We start from the raw sequence: 23,290 nt of genomic DNA on the forward strand, positions 1-23,290 counted from the left end.
GGAGATTTTTGAGTGTTCTTATGTTGCGGGAGGTAGTGACTTGTCCAATGGCGTAACCAAGAGTAAGAAGAGATCTGTATGTAAAATTGGAAGTGTTCTATTGGAAGAAATTAGAGGTGAGCATGGGATAACGTGGGATAAAGGGAAGGACTTCTCAGAAGCACATAAGTCATGTGAAGTTTCTGCTAAACCAATGCAGGAAAATGAGGTTGTTTATATATCTACCTATTTGGGTTTACCAATCTGCAATATAGTTTGCCATATAGTGACAAGTATTTTATTCGGTGTACTTGGCTAATAAATAAAATCTGAATCAAATTTCATTTTATTAAGCCCCTAAAAGGGCATGGCCAAACGTGGCGTATTTCTGCAGACACTGTCCGCATCAATGCCGCACATAATCTGCGTTGCAGATTTCATTGCGCCTTTGCCTAAAATGTGCAGTAAATTGCTGCGGATTAGTAGTTGCGGATTCAGGTGCAGATCACATCCTGCTGTCTTTTAAAACATTCCATCTCAGTCTGGCTATAGACCTCGACACACATAGGTCCAGCCAGAAAGAAGAAATATCCTGTTCGTAAAACCAATCCGCAACGCAGCACACATTATATCTGCGGATTTCATTGCAGAATTTTGAATCTCCATTAAAGTCAATGGAGAAATTCTGTAATAAGTCCGCAACAGCCAGTGTATGCTGCGGACACTAAATTCTGCACCACAGCCTATGGTCCGCAGTGGAGTTTTCCGCCACGTGTGCACGAACCTAACTAAAAAGGTGTGGAAACCAATGGAGAAAATGTCCGCTGCAGATTTCCACAGCGGACTGGCCGCAGCGGAATTCCAGAGCAATTCCGCCACGTCTTGCCGTGCCCAAACAGTCCACTAAATGTTATCCTACTTCTGGGGGTTTCGTCAGTCCTCACTTCTGACGGTCTTTCATTTGTTCCTCAATTTTTCTATTCACTACCAAGATATCACATGAGTATGAATACAAGAAGCAAAAGTCTGTGGTAAATAACCAAGAACACAGATGTAGCCTAAATATTTTATAATGGGAGTAATGCGACCCCAACTTATGTCATTACCTACACAGCACTGAAATAGACTTGTTAAAGGGCATCTCACGGAAGCCGATATTCTTCACTCTTTACAGAGTGAGAAAATTGTTGCCCTCGTATAAATGAGTGCTAGTAATGGATCTCCTTCTATGGCGGCACGCGTGCTTAATTACAGATAGCATCGTGTTCTTAATTGATTGATGAGCTATTAAAAGCAGTTCTGTTTTCTGTTTATGTTGATAGACTCGAAACAATTGTCTCTGCTCTGTTCCTTATCCCTTAGGGACAATGTCTTATTAACAGCTCGTACACCCTTGGAAATATGCCCAGACAGGTAACTGTGACTGGGTATTGCGTGTGTGTATTATTTACAGAATTAATTACACATAGATATCTCTTTATTGTGGTGTTAAATAGGTTCTTCAGGATTAGAAAAACATGGCTGCCATACCAACCATAACCTCTGAAAAGGTGTGGCACTGTTTTTGGAAGAAAGCAAATCCTTATAAGGTAAAGCATTAGGGTTCACAAGTCACGTTTATAGAGGTTAATAAAGCCTCCCAAAGGAAAGGAAAAAGGCGACATCTACATCCACTCTCTCTTCCAGTCAACAAGATATAAAAGTACAGAGCAGGAGATAACGGACACTAAAACGCAATATATGCACCATCAAAAATGTATTTGACCTGAAATCGGGAAGCATTTCCAGTAATTTAGCATAGAAAGGATGAGTGCATACATAGCAGTTTAGGAAAGCAACTTTTCAAATCACTTTTCTAAAAAAAAAGTTGGCATTTTTGCGATACAGCTTTTCTGTATCCTGTATACATAGAAGCTGTATCGTTCTGTCTCAGCCGATTCAGCTGAACTGACGGCTTGGCTGTGAGCAGGACCTTCGTGTCCCTGACACACAGGATACAGCTAATGAAGATCACATCTAAGTTGTGAACTTAGATGTGATGGTTATTAGCTGGATACTGCGTGTCAGAGACATGCAGGACACGCTCTCAGCCGAGCCGTCAGTTCAGCTGCAGTGACGGAATCTGCTGAGACAGAGCGATACAGCTTCTATGCATACAGGATACGTAGAAGCGGTTTCTTAAAAATAAAAAAAGGTTCTAAAGGGGATTTAGAAAGTTGCTGAAAGACACTAAAATCTTTCATTTAAAAAAAAATAATGTGCTTACAAAAGTGTACACAGCCTTTAAGCCAGCCATATATAAAAATAGTTGTCAGCCGTTTGAGCCGCTGTCTCCTCTAACTTCCTCACAAACATGAATTTGAGGATTGGCCAGCCTTACATGTTTACTTGTATAGGGAGTGGGGGATAAGCCTCTTAGGGGGCACAAAAGATTGGGCATGTAGAAATCCAACATGCCCAATACTTGTTTCCCTGACAGACAGTCAGGCCGCCCCCAAACACATTAGATCGTTGATGGATCATGTTGATGGACTGAGATCATTGGGCTCTGCTGACATTAATATAATGTATATGGCCAGCTTCTAATAATGTATATGGCCAGCTTCTAATAATGTATATGACCAGCTTCTAATAATGTATATGGCCAGCTTCTAATAATGTATATGGCCAGCTTCTAATAATGTATATTGCCAGCTTCTAATAATGTATATGGCCAGCTTCTAATAATGTATATGGCCAGCTTCAAATAATGTATATGGCCAGCTTCTAATAATGTATATGGCCAGCTTCTAATAATGTATATGGCTAGCTTCTAATAATGTATATGGCTAGCTTCTAATAATGTATATGGCTAGCTTCTAATAATGTATATGGCTAGCTTCTAATAATGTATATGGCCAGCTTCTAATAATGTATATGACTAGCTTCTAATAATGTATATGACCAGCTTCTAATAATGTATATGGCCAGCTTCTAATAATGTATATGGCTAGCTTCTAATAATGTATATGACCAGCTTCTAATAATGTATATGACCAGCTTCTAATAATGTATATGGCCAGCTTCTAATAATGTATATTGCCAGCTTCTAATAATGTATATTGCCAGCTTCTAATAATGTATATGGCCAGCTTCTAATAATGTATATGGCTAGCTTCTAATAATGTATATGGCTAGCTTCTAATAATGTATATGACCAGCTTATAATGTATATGGCCAGCTTATAATAATGTATATGGCCAGCTTCTAATAATGTATATGACCAGCTTATAATAATGTATATGACCAGCTTCTAATAATGTATATGGCTATCTTCTAATAATGTATATGGCCAGCTTCTAATAATGTATATGGATAGATTCTAATAATGTATATGGCCAGCTTCTAATAATGTATATGGCCAGCTTCTAATAATGTATATGGCTAGCTTCTAATAATGTATATGACTAGCTTCTAATAATGTATATGGCTAGCTTCTAATAATGTATATGACCAGCTTCTAATAATGTATATGGCTAGATTCTAATAATGTATATGGCCAGCTTCTAATAATGTATATGGCTAGCTTCTAATAATGTATATGGCCAGCTTCTAATAATGTATATGGCCAGCTTCTAATAATGTATATGGCCAGCTTCTAATAATGTATATGACCAGCTTCTAATAATGTATATGACCAGCTTATAATGTATATGGCCAGCTTCTAATAATGTATATGGCCAGCTTCTAATAATGTATATGACTAGCTTCTAATAATGTATATGGCTAGCTTCTAATAATGTATATGACTAGCTTCTAATAATGTATATGGCTAGATTCTAATAATGTATATGGCCAGCTTCTAATAATGTATATGGCCAGCTTCTAATAATGTATATGACCAGCTTCTACTAATGTATATGACCAGCTTCTAATAATGTATATGGCTAGCTTCTAATAATGTATATGACCAGCTTCTAATAATGTATATGGCTAGATTCTAATAATGTATATGGCTAGTTTCTAATAATGTATATGGCTAGCTTCTAATAATGTATATGACCAGCTTCTAATAATGTATATGGCCAGCTTCTAATAATGTATATGACCAGCTTCTACTAATGTATATGACCAGCTTCTAATAATGTATATGGCCAGCTTCTAATAATGTATATGGCTAGCTTCTAATAATGTATATGGCTAGTTTCTAATAATGTATATGGCTAGCTTCTAATAATGTATATGACCAGCTTCTAATAATGTATATGACCAGCTTCTAATAATGTATATGGCTAGCTTCTAAAATACATAAAATCTGTTGGCAAATTACCAATATTCCTAATATTGCAAATATATGTTAGAGACAAAAGCTGGCCATAGATAAAACAATATGTCTTTATCCAACAATCAGTAGTCATCATGAGAAGTCAGTGGTACCAAAATGATCAGATATGACCTGCTAAAATCTTGACAATCTGATTTCCAGTAGACGATCAGACGTGTGCAGTGTCATTTGCATCGTGATGATTAATCTGTTCATTTGTGGGACACAATTATTCTGAAATGATCCTTAGCTGATCCAGAACATATCGTTTATCGTTTTTAAGAAAAATCATTCTGTCTAGTGCCAGCTTAACGGGAACCTGCCACCAGCGTTTCACCCATTAAACCAGCAATACCTGGTGGAACTGGTTGAAAAATCATTTGTATGTAACCTATAATTATCTTCTTAGTCGGCCCTGTAGCTTTAGTATTCAGCTTTTTATTTTTCCCGCGCTGTATGCTAATGAGAATAAAAGTCATACCTTTGTTTGAAAAGAGTCAGCTCTCCGTTCCTCAAGCCTTTGTGAGTTAACCCCGCCTCCTTAATTTTGATTGACAGCTCCTCGCCTCCCCCCAGCACACACGAAAATCCACGCTTGCGCATCGGTGTCCTGTTCTGGCGCATGCGCACAACATGACATCATAGCGGTGCATGCGCAGAAACTAGATTTGAGGCCTGGGCGAAGCAGGGAAGGGAGTCGGACCATACATGACGGGTGCATGCTCACTATTTCAGACGACATTTCGCCATTCAGGTTGGGCCAGTTTTTGGCAGTGACAGGCATAAGAAGAGGAACGAACGAGACTGACGAATTATTACCATAAAAGGCGCAAAATGTTTACAAACCGTTATTTTCGGGCGGTGGAGGAGTTTAGGAGAGGGGATAACGGCAATGAACTTTTGACAGCAGCGGCCAGCGAGGGGTGAGTAGAGTTCAATAGGTGAAATGCTGGTGACAGGTTCCCTTTAATATATGCATGCATACAAAGGTTGGATCAATACGGAGCATATTGAAGGGCACCTGTCACCCGGGCAGATCACTTTAATTTAGGTTAAGTGCTGATCGGAACGGCAAAAAGGTAGAACATGCTATATTTAAATAGAGATCTACCTCTTGGTGTCCCCTTTGGCCAATCAGAAGGCCCCATGGGAGAAGGCTTATGTAATTGCCTTTTGATTGTTTGAAGCTTTTTGCTTTGAGCGAGTGTATTAGGCAGGGTAAAACCCACACAGAAGCCCAAGTGAGGCTGCATTCACACAGGGCGGATACACTGCATAATAGCACGCAGCGTATCCACCGTGTCTGCCGCAGGAAATTCTGGGTGAAAAACGCACCAAACTGTGGTGCAGTTTTTCATCCGGAATGTCCGCTGCTAAAAACTGCAGCACTAAATCCGGCCTCCAGAGGTGACGTCTCATCCCAGGAGACCGCTGCAGCCTCTGATTGGCTGCAGCGGCGGTCACATCTGATGAAGCGTCATCCCAGGAGGATGAAACACAATCTCCTAGGTAAGTTTCATTTGTTTTTTTGTGAGTTCCGTTTTTTGCGGCGGGATTGCTTCGAATCCGCCACAAAAAACGAAACAACTGCTATTTGATGCAGGATTTACATTCCATTGAATTCAATGGGGAAATCCCGCAACATATAAGCAGCGTTTAGGTAAAGACAATTGACATGCTGCGGAATGAACTTCCGCACCGCAGGTCAATTTCTGAGCGGTATTTCCGCTCAGTATTTCCGCGGCGTGTGGATGAGATTTGTTTTACCTCATGCACTTTGCTGCTACTGTATTTGCTGCGGATTTTCCACAACAAATTCAGTTGCGGAAAATCTGCAGTATTTATACAATGTGTGAACTGGCCCTAAAGAGGTCTGTTTGGCCCTTTCAAATATATTTTCAATGTAAACTTGAACTCTACTAGCTATACCTCTTGTAACACTTGACCATTAAAATCAATGCAATGACTCAATTCTAGCAGACAGTGGGTTGCATTGTATGGCAATGTACTTCTATAGGGTGCAGTCACATGTGGGGGATTTTGTTGCTCTAAATTTTCTACAACTGAAAATCCATTCCATTCACCTGAATGAGGTTGTTTCTGCAGGAGGTACATGGATTTCTGCAAGTTCCATTCAAATAAATGGAACTGATTTTCAGTTGCAAAAAATTTCTGCAACAAAATCTGCCATGTGTGACTGCACCCTTAAATTCTAAGGGTTAGATTGAAAGTTGAAAGAGCAAGAAGTCTACATTTTCCAGTGAACCGAAGAGTTGGCATCGCTGCAGCCTCTTAACACGTACTGTGTAACTGACCTCTATGGGTTCATGCCCTGTGCCTATATATTATAGGGAAATCGTTCCCGTTCATCACAGAAATAGCCAGTGTGTCCTTGCACAGAGCTCACCTGACTGGCCGCTTCAGGAAAATCACTAGAAATTGTTCTCCGTTCCACTGGAGATATGGATTTTCTATAGATGTGGAAAAATCTATATTGAAAGTTCTCTGACAGTTTTGCAGAAATGCAGCTTAAAAAACAAAAAAAAAGAAACAGTAAGCATTTCGTTTTATAAGGCAGCAGGACAAGATAAAACTTCTTCACAACACTTAAAAATGTAAAAAAAAAAGTAAAAAGCACTTCTAGATTATATAACTTTGTGTGAATTATTGATTTCTTGGCGGATCTTGGTCTGGAGTAAATTGGTACCATGTAGCAAGGACATATCATGTCCTTGTCTTTCTGCTTCCCTAAAGATGCACAAATGTGTTTTCTGAAGACATTATTCAGTATGGTAGGAAGCTGTCAGTACAGCAGCGGTGAAGTGTGTGCGCTGGATGCACCCGCATGAACAGTTTTGTGTGTGTGTGTGTGTGTGTATATACATATATATTTGTAGGATTACACTTGAAACTAAGTAGGTATAGGCCATGTTGTATACCCACCTCCTCCTATTTTCCTGTGACCTTTGCTTTCTATTAGTACAGTCCTGGCCAAAAGTTTTTAGATTGACACCAATTTTTGTTTTCACAAATTTAGCTGAATCAGTTATAGGGGCAATTTCCATTAACTCTAGATTGTTATGAAGAGTGATCAGATGAATTGCAATTAATTGCAAAGTCATTCCTTGCCATGAAAATTAACTTAATCACAAAACCCCATTTCTACTGCATTTCAGCCCTGCCACAAAATGACCTGCTAACATCATTTCAGTGATCTTCTCATTAGCTCAGGAGAAAGGGTTAATGAGGAAAAGGCATCTGATATCACGCTGTCATGTGGATTGAATTATAAGAGCAGACTGGTTGCTTTAAAAGGGGGATGGTGCTTTAAATCATTGTCTTCTTCTGTTAACCATGGTTACCTGCAAGGAAACATGTGCAGTCCTCATTGCTTTGCATCAAAAGGGCTTTACAGGCAAAGACATTGCTACTTGTAAGACTGCCCCTAAATCAACCATTTATCAGATCATCAAGAACTTCAAGGAGAAAGGTTCAATTGCTGTGAAGAAGGCTTCAGGGCGCCCAAGAAAGTCCAGCAAGTGAGAGAACCGTCTCCTAAAGAGGATTCAGCTACGGGATCGGTTCAACAGCAGTGCAGAGCTTGCTCAGGAATGGCAGCAGGCAGGTGTCAGTGCATCTGAACAAACAGTGAGGCAAAGGCTTTTGGAGGCTGGCCTGGTGTCAAGAAGGGCAGCAATGAAGCCACCTCTCTCCAAGAAAAACATCAAGGACAGACTGACATCCTGCAGAAAATACAGGGAGTGGACTTCAGAGGACTGGGGTAAAGTTATTTTCTCTGATGAAGCCCCTTCAGACAGTTTTGGACATCTAGAATAATAATTACAAGAAACGGTGAGCGCTACTATGAGTCCTGTGTCATGCCAACAGTAAACATCCTGAGACCATTTATGTGTGTGGTTGCTTTTCATCTAGAGGAGTGGGCTCGCTCACAGTTTTGCCTAAGAACACTACCAAGAATAAAGAATGGTATCTAAGCATCCTCCAAGAGCAACTTCTCCTAATCATCCAGGAGTAATTTGGTGATGAACAATGCTTTTCCCAGCATGATGGAGCACCACGTCACAAGGCAAAAGTGATAACTAAGTGGTCCGGTGAACAAATCATTGACATTTTGGGTCCATGGCTAGGAAACTCCCCAGACTTCAATCCCATTGAGAACTTTTCGTCAATCCTCAAAAAGCGGGTGGACAAACAAAAACACAGAAATTGTGATAAACTCCAAGCAATGATTAGGCAAGAATGGGGTGCCATCAGTCGGGATTTGGCCCAGAAGTTAATATCCAGCATGCCAGGGCGAATTGTAGAAGTCTTGAAAAATAAGAGTCAACCCTGTAAATATTGAGGCTTTGCATAAACTTGATGTATTTGTCAATAAAAGTTCAAAAACGTATGAAATGCTTATAATTGTACTTCAGTAACTATAGAAAATCTGACTAAAAGATCGAAAAACACTGAAGAAGAAAACTTTGTGAAAACCAAAATGTGTGTCAGTCTCAAAAGTTTTGGCCAGGACTGTATATAGTAAAATTCCTTGTTTAGCAATCCTCTAATATACTATTTACTACAAATGCACTGGTTAGGCAACAGTTCTCTAACAACACTTTATGATATTAAATGTCCCACAACCCCATTCCTCTTAACTACAGATTGTGGGCTGCAATATACTGCAGTTTGTAGACTGCTAATGGGTTGTAGACCGCCATAAATTTGAGTAAAAGATGTGTCTGGTCGCTAGATTTGTTACAAGGGTCCTCCGCAATCCGCTTATCGCCAGGGAAATCTGCATGTTAGGCCTCATGATGCATTACCCAGCACCCATTAAAATTAATGGTTTACCCTTATAACGCATTGACTCACTGGGTCATCCTTCTATTTGCAGCGCTTTTCCGGTCTAGCTATTTGCGGGTGTCCCAAATGCGTTTTCCATTATTCTAATAGGATGTCTAAGGCATTTCAAAAGGCGTCCTCTCTCCACTTTCAACACTACGTCCGGGGGGAGAGTTAATTTTACATTCTGCGTTTTGGCACATTCAAATAATGCCGAACAAAGATTTTTTTTTTAATAGTGGAAATTGGAATTTTGATTGTAATCTTAATGTCAGAATCCGACATTACATATGATATTTAAAGGAAGGTTCGTTCCTGTGATCTTGTCTCCCGGTAGCGCTCATGGTTATTTATATAGAAGTGAACAGTGCATGTGAGACGCAGATTTATCCCGCTGTAAAGTGAGGGCACAGATCAAATGGAATCTAAGATGTAACGGTGAGAAGGAAAATGTCAGACAAGGTGCAGCTTTTGTCTGCAGGAAGATTCTCGGCTCTCAGAATTCATTTTTCTCGTGACTCTGACCTCACATTTCATTAGGATTTAATAAAGTTCCTGTGTAATGATATTGTGCTGAGTTCCTGCGCTGCGGCTGACGGAAGACATAATATTCGGTTGGATCAAAGGCCACAATGAACTGTCTCATAGATAATTGTCTTTGATAATTTACTTGAGACAGAGGCTGCTGTGGATTTGATTCTATTAATTTACAAAGAAATATTGTAATGTAAAAAAAAAAAAAAAAAAGCGAACGTCTGGTGATGACAAACTGTCTAAGGGGAAATTAAAATCAACACATCGCTGTGGGTGGATTTAATTAAACAGAAAGATGGTGCATGTGCCGGCTAATAATCTGTCAGTTAACACTTACCGACCTGGGAAGCCTTAATCGCTATTTTTTCACTTACTGCGCATTGATTTATTTTCTTCACAGTCGAAGTACACAAATAGCACATAACTTACAATCTTTCTTTTTGCCTTGTATGTTTTACATCCTAAAGCTGTGGGGGACCTAAAACAGGCCTGCGTAACCTGGCGACGATCACTTTACACATAACTACATGGATCAAATGGTGGTCACCCAGACAGGAAGGCTTGCTATTGCTAGGCAACCGGGGAGAGCTGCAAGATTAGCTGAATGCAGGAGGGCGTCTCAATACAGTATGTCTATATTAGAGGGATTGGGGTGGCAGGACAACAAGACATGTCCATATAAATGTATTTCGCGTTGCTTGTATAGCGCTAACATATTCCACAGCTCCGTATTGTCATCACTCACATCAGTCATTTTCTCTAAAGGGGCTATTAGTCTAATTTTCCGATCTCCTATTAGGACCAGTTTACCAATCAGTTTGTTTTTTGAGTGTGGGAGGGGAACATGCAAACATCAGACAGATGTTGTCCTTGGTTGAATTTGAAACCATTAGGCCCTGTTCCCACAGCGTTCTTTGAATCCGCACCTAAAATACGCCCTAAATCTCCCTCCATTGATTTTAATGGGAGGTAGAGGCCTTTTTTTTTTTTTTAACCGGGCGGTTTTTGTCTGCTTCGGGGACAAAAAAAAGCGTTTTTTGCATTTGCTAAATTAATTTAGAAAAATACCTAAAAAAACAAAACATTTTCAATAAAAGCTTGAATTTCATAATCTTCCTCAAATATGTGGAAGGAATTTTGAGGCAGATTTTTTCTGCTTGGGGAAAAAAGTTGCATGCACATACCGTTACCACAGTTACATACCGTTACCACAGTTACATACCGTTACCACAGTTACATACCGTTACCACAGTCACATACCGTTACCACAGTTACATACCGTTACGACAGTTACATACCGTTACCTGCGAGGCAACAGCGCTAACCACTGGCACCATGTTGCCCTTTACAAACACTTTTAAAATGTGTTTTCTCCAGTGATATAAGATTGGGATCATCTATAATATCTAACATTTAGAATACTTGTTTGTAATGTTTAGTAGAAGGACTCCGGTCACATGAGCCTCCTCTAGGTGGCGCCGCTAATGTTTTTGTTTTCTTTAATTCCAATATTACTTGTAAATCATCACTACTAGCATTACAGGTAAAATAACGTACGCCATATTAGCAGAATGCAGATGCATAAGTGATGCTTTTTTCCCCCCAGATATACGATCGTTCCCCTTATAGACAATACTGTAAAAAACATTTTCTGTTCAATTTTTCTTTATTTTATTTTTTACGTCTTTGGTAGATATATGGCAAAGCTAGTTAGAAAAAACATATGCAACTGCAAAGCATGAAGCCTTAGAAAAGCATACTGGTACCGGATATTTTTATATATTGTTCCCATTTAACGGCTGCGTTTATGCCATAATTGTCTGAGATGGTAATACCCCTTTAATCTACGCCTCCGCTACTACATTGCTACACCGCTTTTGAGGAATATAGTGTTTCAGGTTTCCGAATAGTGACTTCAGAAATGGTCTCAGCCAAGGGTGTATGTAACATAGAGGCGGCCCATACACCTGCTTTGGGGCTTCCAAAGAGGGGGTCCCCATCCCAGATAGACCACATTGATAATCTGTTCTATTACGCATTTGTGACAGACGTGATCATGCTTGTTTCTGGTCTTCTAGGTGAACACTTAAGGATTTGTCCACAAGGTTACACCTGCTGCACCTCGGAGATGGAAGAAATTTTCGCCAATATCAGTAAAATAGAGTTTGACAACTCGTTGAGAGAATCCAGCTTGTCTGTCCACAGCCTGCTCTACTCACAGAACCGAAACTTTGACAGTAAGTACCTTTTCTATTACATCAGTTTATATGACTATATAGTAATCAGTCCATGAAATCGGAAAACTAGAACTAGAGGTGATGAAATATAGACCTTGACTTCCGCATTCAACTCTTAGGCTTCATGGACTTGGTCAGAATTAATAAATCTTGTGGGAACTGTATAAGAAGATGAGTAATCGCAGTAAATGGGTGCAGAATTCATGAAAGTGTGCCCACTTGTCTACCTGGGTAGAGACCAGACTTGTTCAACTTACCTTGAGCTCCTCAGCAAAAATGGTTTGTAATGACATTCACTATGGATACGGTATATACTATGGCTGACGAAGGGGCAGAATGTCTCTAGTAACATTGGCCCGTGCAGTATTACTAGTGCACTGCGAAGACCTTATGAGATGTTTCATCAAGACTCTTAGAAGGTGGAGCATCCTGACATAGTCCGTAGTGTAGCCCTGCCATGGTTTCCTAAAATAGATGGGGTAATTCAATATTTACAATATGGAATTTAGGGGCTCAAAGTGTTGAGCTTTATAAAAGTGGTAAGTTGGGCTCATGTGATATTACCCTCAGACTCATACAAAGCACTTCCAACAAGTCTACTGGGCGGGGAAGGCTGATGTGCCATCTCTGTGCTCATGTCTGGCCTAAAGAGCTGTGTGAGACAACGCTTGTCATTTACATATAGCAAGAACTATACTTCGCCAACCACCCACAGGTAAGTTAGCTAGTTTTTATTGAAGCACCCTGTTCATGCCCCAATATTAATGGGTTGGTGTTAATAACCATTTCCCTTTTTGCGGAATATGTGGGCGCTATACTAAGCAAGTTACTTTTTATTAGACGACACTGAAGCTATAAATAAAACGAGATGATCTTTTTAATTGAATTATTAAATCTAGTGACAATAAGTCAGGAATGCAGAACTTTTACTATAAAATTCTTACAAACGTCAGTATGAATTACAGGGCATTATTACAGTGCAGTTGTTCCATAGCATTCCTTATATATAATACCTCTGTCCTTTGCAGGATACTTCCAGGACCTGTTGAATAAATCGGAGCAGATCCTTCTGGACACCTTTCCCGACCTGTACAGGGAACTTTACAGCCAAAATGACGGGAAGATATTCAGGGACTTGTACGTAGAGCTGCACAAGTATTATCGCGGCTCGGGAGTAAATCTGGAGGAGGCGCTGACAGAGTTCTGGAGCCACCTACTGGAGAGAGTCTTCAAAACACAGAACTCACAATTTACCTTTTCTGATGAGTTTTTGGACTGCTTGGCAAAGCAGTATGACCAGCTTAAACCATTTGGGGACATTCCACGAGAAATTAAACTGAGAGCCACCAGGGCATTTATTGCTGCCCGAACATTTGTCCAGGGACTTAGCGCCGCTGCTGATATAGTCAGGAAGGTCACCCAGGTACGTGGTCACATTCTCTGAGGGTCATGCTGCTTACAGCGTGATGTACACACTTTCTATAATTTTATAAAACTATTGTAATGATACCAATGATAAACGTTAACTTACAGGCTATCATATGGTGTCTGTCATTCACCTATACCTCACTTTACATTTCTGTACCCCCTCCCTTGCTTTGTAATGTTGCAGTGCCTGTTAATGGAATTAACCTTGCACAGGTTCACTCTGACACTGGGGATAATGCCAACCTAGGCCAGGGCCCCCGGTATATTCCACATAGCAACCACGTGTGCCGCCTCTAAAGTGTGTACAGACTTGTGTAATAGTTCTCTCACTGTCGTCGGTCAGTCCTTCAGAAGAAGATCTCCGATGATCAATATGGGATACTGAATAAGCCCTCTGCACTGTCCACAGACATACAGGTGCCAATACAAGAGCCCCAGCATTGGAATTGATAAATAGTAGTCCATACTTTTCAAAAGTCCCAATTTTCACAAGACAGACCTGCAAACCCGACTGCAAAAGGTGTGGGTTTTGGAGTGTCTGTGTAATTTTGGATGTCCCTGATCTGGATGGGGGGGTGGGACCTAAAATGTCCCAAGATATGTCCCACAATCTAATAGGTAGGCTTCACTTGTGGAGCTTATCTATTAAATAAGATCAACCAGAACAAAGACATGAAATTACTTTTTTTTTTTTACATGGAAAACGTGAAAATTACGTTTAATAATGTAATTATTCTTGTTCTGATTTCTCAAGTTTAGTGTTCTCACAGGGGCACTGTGAGGATCCAAATCGCCACCCACATCAATGTCCACACATATCTCTATCTATGGTGTGGCACTGTTTTTAAAAGAAAGCAGCCATGTTTTTGTAATCCTTGACAACCCCTTTAAAAAATAGTGCATGACATACAGTACTGTTTGGAAGTTTTAGGTCTCATTTACACGAGCGTGTGCGTTTTACGCACGCAAAAAACGCAGCGTTTTGCGTGCGCAAAAGGCACTTGACAGCTCCGTGTGTCATCAGTGTATGATGCGCGGCTGCGTGATTTTCGCGCAGCCGCCATCATAGAGATGAGGCTAGTCGATGTCAGTCACTGTCCAGGGTGCTGAAAGAGTTAACTGATCGGCAGTAACTCTTTCAGCACCCTCGACAGTGAATTCCGATCACAATATACAGCAACCTGTGAATAAAAAAAAGACGTTCATACTTACCAAGAACTTCCTGCTTCCTCCAGTCCGGTCTCCCGGCCGTTGCCTTGGTGACGCGTCCCTCTCTTGACATCCGGCCCCACCTCCCTGGATGATGCGGCAGTCCATGTGACCGCTGCAGCCTGTGCTTGGCCTGTGATTGGCTGGAGCTGTCACTTGGACTGAATTGTCATCCCGGGAGGTCAGACTGGAGGAAGAAGCCGGGAGTTATCGGTAAGTCAGAACTTATTTTTTTTTTTTTACACGTTGTATATTGTGATCGGAAGTCACTGTCCAGGGTGCTGAACCAGTTTAACTCTTTCAGCACCCTGGACAGTGACTGTCTCCTGACGTCGCGTACCGGAAAAATTTTTGCCGGGTTCGGTCAAAACGAGTTCGGCCGAACCCGGTGAAGTTCGGTTCGCTCATCTCTAAGACACTCCGTTTGGATGTTTGTAAACAGAAAAGCACGTGGTGCTTTTCTGTTTACACTCAGAGTTTGACAGCTCTTGCGCGAATCATGCAGCTCGCACGGAAGTGCTTCCGTGCGACCTTCGTGGTTTTCACGCACCCATTGACTTCAATGGGTGCGGGATGCGCGAAAAACGCAGAAATTTAGAACATGTCGTGAGTTTTTTTCAGCGCACTCACGCTGAGCAAAACTCACGGACTGTCTGCATGCCCCCATAGACTTGTATAGGTCCGTGCGACCCGCGTGAAAAGCACGCGCGTCGCACGGACGTATATCACGTTCGTGTAAATGAGGCCTTAGGCAGTTGTGGAAAATTGCTGCAAAGTAAGAATGCTTTCAAAAATAGAAGTGTTAATAGTTTTTTTTTTTTTATCAATTAACAAAATGCAAAGTGAATTAACAAAAGAGAAATCTAAATTAAATCAATATTTGGTGTGACCACCCTTTGCCTTTAAAACCGCATCAATTCGGCACTCGACAGGGAGATTGTTCCAAACATCTTGGAGAACTAACCACAGATCTTCTGTGGATGTCGGCTTCCTCAAATCCTTCTGTCTTTTCATGCAATCCCAGACAGACTCAATGATGTTGAGATCAGGGCTCCGTGGGGGCCATATAATAATTTCCAGGGCTCCTTGTACTTCTTTACGCTGAAGATAGTTAATGACATTGGCTGTTTGTTTGGGGTCGTTGTCCTGCTGCTGAATAAATGTGGAGCCAATCAGACACCTCCCTAATGGTCCAACCTATACACAACTCTTAAAGGAGTATGAATACCACAACACAGAATAAATTTGAAATCTACACATAGTACTGTAGGTTTCAGTGATGTTTTTCCTCTGTCATGGAAAGGGGAAGGGGCAACTAACGCAGCTCTCCAATGTATGAGTATCTTCTCATAGTACTCCTTCCTGGCTCCATGTGAGTGCGACATGAGGGTGGTAGAGTGATTTTGGAGTTAAAAGGACCCTCTGAACAAAAACAAAACTGACAACCTGTGTTTTACCTAGTTCAGTGCCTGAGGGGGCGGAGCATGACACAAGCATTCTGTCTTTGGTGTTCTTTGATTTTCTATATCATACAGTGTATCAGTTTTGCATGTAATGTTCCTTTAACTGCAGTCACAGTTACAGGTTTAGACTTTTCATACAAAACTATTTTTCATCCATGCAGGTCAATATGAGTCGAGAATGCACACGTGAAGTCATGAAGCTCATGTATTGTCCTCTCTGTCGTGGTCACTCCAACATAAAGCTTTGTGATAATTACTGCTGGAACGTCATGCGAGGATGCTTAGCTAATCAAGCAGATTTAGACCCCGAGTGGCGGAATCTGATTGGTAAGTGAAGTTCTCAGAGATTTAACTGATCCGGTCATGGTCTTCTGGACATACAGTCCAATATTTAGTCCTTTTTTAATGATCAGGTGATAATAAGACAGTGGATAGCCACCTATGAGGTGCATGTTGAGAAAATGTTATCGTAATTATGTAACTCAACTTTGTATTCATAAAGAAGTGAGGGATCGCACCCCTGCAGTGCTGGCACAGTGGGTGGTCTGAGAGATTTCTCGCAAACCATATGTTTTAATGAACCATCAATTTATGTATTGCTAACTTAGTAAAGTCTTAAAGGGGTTTTCCATATCCGCAGAATAGGCCATCAATGTTTCATCGGTGGGATCCGACATCCAGGAACCCCGCTGATTAGCACAATGAAGGTCCCCTATATTGTTCACATTTCCACAGCGGTTTGTCCGTACAGGCGGCTCTGCCTCCTACTGCAGATTAGTCCCATCCAAGCGAATAAGGGATAGGCCATCAATGTTTTAGTCTTGAAAATCCCTTTAGGAATTTCCATCTTACATCAATTATCCCAGATAATCCCTTTGTAGTGACACTTTATGTGACATAAAGTAGTGATCGTGGGGGCAACTATTTTTTGGACTTCTTGTCCATATTCTTATTGAACAATTACAGTCTGGCTCTGCTACATCTTACAGGCATGCATGTTGTTTGGTGTCGACTATTGTTGGAATTCTAATTATAGTTATTTATAGTATATATGTATGTGTATAAAAAACATATTTTTATATATATATATATATATATTTTTTTTTTTTTGGTGTCTTCTCCCCGTGTTTGCGTGGGTTTCCTTCAATACCCCAAAAACATACCAATGGAGAATTTAGATTGTGAGCCCCAATTGGGACAGTAAGGAGCTCTGTACAGTGCTGCGGAATATGTTGGCGCTATATGAGTAACAGAAATAAATAAATATATATATATATATATATATATATATATATATATATATTAGTTTTGTTTCTGGTTTTTAGAACTTGCATCTGCATCAATGTTTTTCTATAAAGTCCCCTATGTAAGGACAACTATATAACATTAGACATCAGGAGACTATCATTCAGCATTTTTTCAGCCTGTCCAGTGTAGTCGTGCCTTTCATTTTGCTTTATTTGCCGGTCACATGAAACCTCATTTTTCCATTCTTATTAGAGTCCCTGTTCTTGGCTTCGGGCCACACACTTAGTTTTGACCTGTAGTTGCTCTCATGAGGCTGGGGGTTAAATTGTCTCCTAATCAATCTGAATAAAATTGACACCTGGACCTTTACGGACTCTTGTACATAAGTCAAATACGTGAAAGTAAATAGATGCTGAGTGCTTGACTGCTTGTCTTTTATGAGCAAATAATGAATTGACTGTAGTCCAGTACTTGGAGAGCTATATATTAATATATGTAAGGTTGTGCTGAGACGCTGGGAATTGGATCATTATGCTGACCTACAATAATGGCTAGAAAACCTCACGGTCGGGATTGATTACACATTATAGACTTGCTTTCTCAGCACATTGACCTTTACACATTAGTAGCCTTCTTTTCTACCATTATAAAACCAAGTATGGCCTACACGTAGCAAACACAAGGCTCACACCGCTATGAACAATACACTAAATGAAGAGTGCATTCCAAAAATGGTGCAGGTGACTTGTTCTTCCATTGTAAAGTGCTAGTTTTATGGCACTAATAATAAATGTGCCCACTTGTGTATGTTCGGCCCACCAGGTAATGGGATAATGTTGGGTCTAACGCCTCATGCACACAACTGTGTGTGCCGGCTGAGTCCCGTCAGTGGAAGATAGGACATGTTCTATCTTTCCTCGGATTGGAGACTCGGACCATTTTTCACGGACCCGATTCACCCGCTAAAGTGAATGGGTCTGTGAAGACTATCGGGTGCCACTTGGATGCTGTCAAAAACGGCCCGAGTGGCACAACGGTCATGTGCATGAGGAAAGAATAAACTGACAAAAAGCAGAGGTTGTGGAATGGGGATAATGGTGGCTGTCTCGCTGTAAATTCCTTAGAATCCTTATTGCTGGTGGCCGGCAAGTTTAATGGAGCGGCCGGTGTGGAGAACATTGTGGGAACCATCCACACAAAGATCTCAGAAGCCATTGCTCATATGCAGGAGAACAAGGAGGTCATAACAAACAAGGTAAATGCTGAACATTATGTGTGACACAAATATTTAAAATATAGAGGAGAGTCCAAATCGCGTTAGAGAGTGATCACTGATAGACGTCACGGGGGTCTTTGTATGCTCCTCGTCCTACCATGCTGATCGCTGGAGTGGATTAGTAGGGGCATAGCTCCAGATCTTATATATATATATATATATATATATATATATATATATGGGATATACTTCTGTCTGCCATGTTGTAATTTTCTGGTACGTTACCTCCTCACATGACATTACTATAACAGAGACCATGGGGGGATATATAGGGACACAAAAAAGAAGGAACTAATATTGTACAAGACACACAGGTGGGATTAAAGGCTATGTAGACCTTTCAAAGCAATTTTTTTTTATAAATAAAAATGTCAGTCAGTGTGTTTTGTGCCACTTTATAATTAGTTTTTATTTTTAAAAAATCCTTTTTGAGATACAGCTGCTTTGTATTCTGTATGCAGAGCAGCTGTATCCTGCGCTGAATCCTATACACGTCATGTGCGCAGGACTGACCGGTTTAGTGTCAGTGGGTCCTGCGCATAACTTAGATGTGCGATTACAGGTGGATGCTTCGTGTCAGACATGCAGGATCCGCTGACACTGAACCTGTCAGTCCCGCAGACCTGACGGATTCAGGTCTTAGTGCAGGATGCATCTGCTCTGTATACAGAATACAAAGCAGCTGTATCTCAAAAAGTAAAAATTATTTTTAATAAAAACGAATTATAACGTTTCGCAAAAGACACTGATTGACCTCTTTATTAAAAAAAATTGCTTTCGAAGGTTTACATAGCTTGTAAACAAAAGTGAAATAGAGTTTTTGATATAAAATCATGGACAGAATTATCAAGCAAGAGCAGCTTGATAGCAGTAGTTTGGTGGTTGGCTAGTTGATAGGACAGCTGGCTGGTTGGTTCGCCCATTCCATTTAGCTATTCAGACACTATTTCTATATTGCCTGACCATCACGGTCTCTATTCACTCAGGTGTTTAAAAGCTGTGGAACTCCCAAAAAAGGCATCAAGGGCTCCAAGACAGAGGAGAAAAAGAGAAAAGGAAAAGCAGTTCCAGAAGATAAATCCACAATTCCCAGTATGGACAATCTGGTAAGTGATGTCCGATCAGACTGCACAAACAATGAGAAATCACGAGTGTCCAAAATTCCAGAGCATTAATTACTCCTAAATCACAATATCGTATACTTGTCCTCTGTATCGTGTACTGGGCAGATTGAATTCATGTACTGATACTGTCCCACGTTGTCTGTATTTACTGGTGCTGAGACCATAACTGCACCACTCTTTCAAGTATGTGATGGCGCTCCTGAATTCTACAGATAGATAGATAGATATGAGATAGATAGATAGATATGAGAGATAGATAGATAGATAGATAGATAGATAGATAGATAGATAGATAGATATCAGAAGTGCAGGAGATGCTTCACAACCTCTACAACAAGGTGTATGAGACAAGCCCAGGAGGGGTAAATCAGGCCGTAAATGACCTCAATAATATATTTTATACCATGGCAGAGAAGTCTGACCTGAAAAGATGTGACTATAAGAGGCCACAAGAAATACATCCTAACGGTTGGTTTGACCGTGAGTGCAAAGAAGTACGGAAGACCCTAAGAACTGCCTCAAATAAGAAGCACCGAGACCAAAACGACACCGGTCTGAAGGAGGCCTACAGCAACATATAGAGGCAATACAAGACCATCCTCCGAAAGAAAAAACAAAGGCACATCTCCACCAAACTTACCCAACTCCAAGATGCCCTCCATGACAACTCGTTCTGGGAATTATGGAAACACATGGGCAAAAATTGCAAGAAAAACAACCTTCATATCCAAAATGGCAACATCTGGCTCCAATATTTCAGGGACCTCTACAAAGATATTCCAAAAGAAGAGCAAAGCCAAGAACAAAAACAAATAATATCAAAATTGAAGGCGATGGAGGAAACACTGAAAGATTCTGAAAACCCCCTGGACGCAGCAATAACACTGCAAGAAGTAACAGAGAGTACCTCAGACATAAGGTGTAAAAATCCAGCGGCCTAGACGGAATTTCACCAGAAATGATAAAACACAGCCCGCCAGAAATACAGGCCGCAATAGTAAAACTATTTAATATGGTGCTGAATGCCGGCTACTTCCCTCAAATCTGGAACCAAGGCCTTATAACACCAATCCATAAGAGTGAGGACAGGTACGACCCAGCCAACTACCGAGGGATATGTGTCAGCAGCAACCTGGGGAAACTGTTCAACAGCATCCTGAATAAGAGAATCCTCAGCTTCCTCACCCAGCACAATGTCCTCAACCAAAGCCAAGCTGGGTTCATGCCAAACCACCGCACCACTGACCACATCTACACCCTGTGCAGCCTCATTAAGAGCCACGTCCACAATACAAAGCATGGGAAGATTTACACCTGTTTTGTGGACTTTAAGAAGGACTTCGACTCAGTGTGGCACCCGGGCCTATTCCTGAAACTGCTGGAGAGCGGAATAGGAGGTAAAACCTATGACGTCATCAGAAGATCCTACACAGAGAACAGATGCAGCGTGAAGGTGAACGGGAGAAGAACGGCTGATTTCCAGCAGAGCCGAGGAGTCCGACAAGGCTGCAGCCTCAGTCCAACGCTCTTCAACATCTACATCAATGAACTGGCCACAGCTCTGGAATCCTCCTCAGCACCAGGTCTCACCCTCCATGACACCCAGGTGAAATTTCTGTTGTATGCAGATGACCTTCTGTTGCTATCACCAACCGAGAAAGGTCTCCAAGACAACCTGCAAATCCTAGAAAAATTCAGCTCCACGTGGGCACTACCCATCAATGCAAAGAAAACCAACATCATGGTGTTCCAGAGGAGAAACTCAAAATCCCCCAGGCACCCGACCTTCACACTAAATAACGCCACACTTACAGCGACCGACAGGTACACCTACCTGGGCCTAGAAATCAACCAATCAGGAAGCTTTAAACAAGCCATAGAGATGCTGAAAGACAAGGCGTGCAAAACCTTCTATGCCATCAGAAGAAAACTCTATCACCTCAAACCACCAGTGACGGACTGGCTGAAAATCTTCGACTCCATCATCTCCCCAATCCTCCTGTATGCCAGTGAAGTCTGGGGTCCGGACACATACCCAGACTGGTCAAGGTGGGATTCCAGCCCAACAGAAATTTTCCACCTAGAATTCTGCAAACACCTTCTCCAAGTCCATTGGAGTACCACAAATAGTGCCTGTCGGGCAGAACTGGGCAGATTCCCACTGCACCTCACAATCCAGAAGAGGGCGCTATCATTCTGGGCCCATCTACAAAGCAGCAGGCAAAGTTCCTATCACCATAAAGCCCTGCTACACCAAGGGGTCCCAGGTAAACCAGGCCCCCCAGAACATCTCACCCTGACCCGGCCTGAAGAAAATGTCACTCAGCGCGGCCTCACAAAAGCCGAAATCAAGAAGACAATAAACGAGAGCCAAGAGGAGTATATCAGTGACTGGAGGAATGACATAAAGACATCCCAGAAACTGACAATATACCGGAGTCTACAGCGAGAATATAAACTGGTGCCATATCTGGAGAAGCTGCCAAACCCCAGAGAAAGACAGATCCTGAGCCGCTACAGACTGAGCGCCCACAACCTGCTCATCGAATCCGGGCGCCACAGACAGACGTACAAGCTCAGGGAGAGCCGACTGTGCCAACAGTGCGACCAGGATGCCGTGGAGGATGAGGCCCACTTCCTGCTACACTGCTCCAAATACTCAGCAGTGAGGGACACTCACTTCAGGAGACTCTTTGATCTCTTACCGGACTTCAGCTTCATGGAAGAGGAAGAGAAACTACACATCCTGCTGGGTGAAGAGGAAACCACAGTGGGCACAGCGGCACAATATGTCACTACATGCCATAGACTGAGAGAGACATGATATGCCATGGACTTGTATAACCCCGACCCTAGATGTGTAACTATCCCCCAATCCCTCAGTCCCTATCCCTCATTCCCTTACTTCTTACCTGCTTTGGCAATGCTAATATGTATTTGGTCCTGCCAATAAAGCTTCTTTTGAATTTGATAGAGAGATAGATAGATAGATAGATAGATAGATAGATAGATAGATAGATAGATAGATAGATAGATAGATAGATAGATAGATAGATAGATAGATAGATAGATAGATGTGAGATAGATAGATATGAGATAGATAGATAGATGTGAGATAGATAGATAGATGTGAGATAGATAGATAGATGTGAGATAGATAGATGTGAGATAGATAGATAGATGTGAGATAGATAGATAGATAGATAGATAGATAGATAGATAGATAGATAGATAGATAGATAGATGTGAGATAGATAGATAGATGTGAGATAGATAGATAGATGTGAGATAGATAGATATGAGATAGATAGATAGATAGATGTGAGATAGATAGATAGATGTGAGATAGATAGATATGAGATAGATAGATAGATGTGAGATAGATAGATGTGAGATAGATAGATGTGAGATAGATAGATATGAGAGATAGATAGATAGATAGATAGATAGATAGATAGATAGATTGTAGTTTGAGACGTTGTATAGTATGTCCCTGCAAGATCTAGTAAAGGTAGAGGTATTTGTGTGTATGAGTGTATGTAAGTAAATATATTGTGTGTATGTATGCAAGTGTTTGTCATGTGTGTACATATGCAAGTATATGTATTTGTTTGTATGTATTTTGTGTATATATGTAAGTA

The 23,290-nt window shown here is 41.1% G+C and overlaps 1 protein-coding gene across 1 annotated transcript in view; it reads left to right on the forward strand.

The window, feature by feature from the left end:
- GPC1 (glypican 1) overlaps positions 1–23,290 on the forward strand; it is a 75,572-nt gene that overhangs the window by 38,603 nt on the left and 13,679 nt on the right. The window contains exons 2-6 of the mRNA XM_075861292.1: positions 11,743–11,901; positions 12,930–13,324; positions 16,163–16,328; positions 18,374–18,504; positions 19,512–19,631. Coding sequence (XP_075717407.1) covers positions 11,743–11,901; positions 12,930–13,324; positions 16,163–16,328; positions 18,374–18,504; positions 19,512–19,631 — 971 coding nt within the window. The remainder of the gene's footprint in view (positions 1–11,742; positions 11,902–12,929; positions 13,325–16,162; positions 16,329–18,373; positions 18,505–19,511; positions 19,632–23,290) is intronic.

This window comes from Rhinoderma darwinii, chromosome 4 (genome assembly GCF_050947455.1).
Source record: "Rhinoderma darwinii isolate aRhiDar2 chromosome 4, aRhiDar2.hap1, whole genome shotgun sequence".
Classification (NCBI taxonomy): domain Eukaryota; kingdom Metazoa; phylum Chordata; class Amphibia; order Anura; family Rhinodermatidae; genus Rhinoderma; species Rhinoderma darwinii.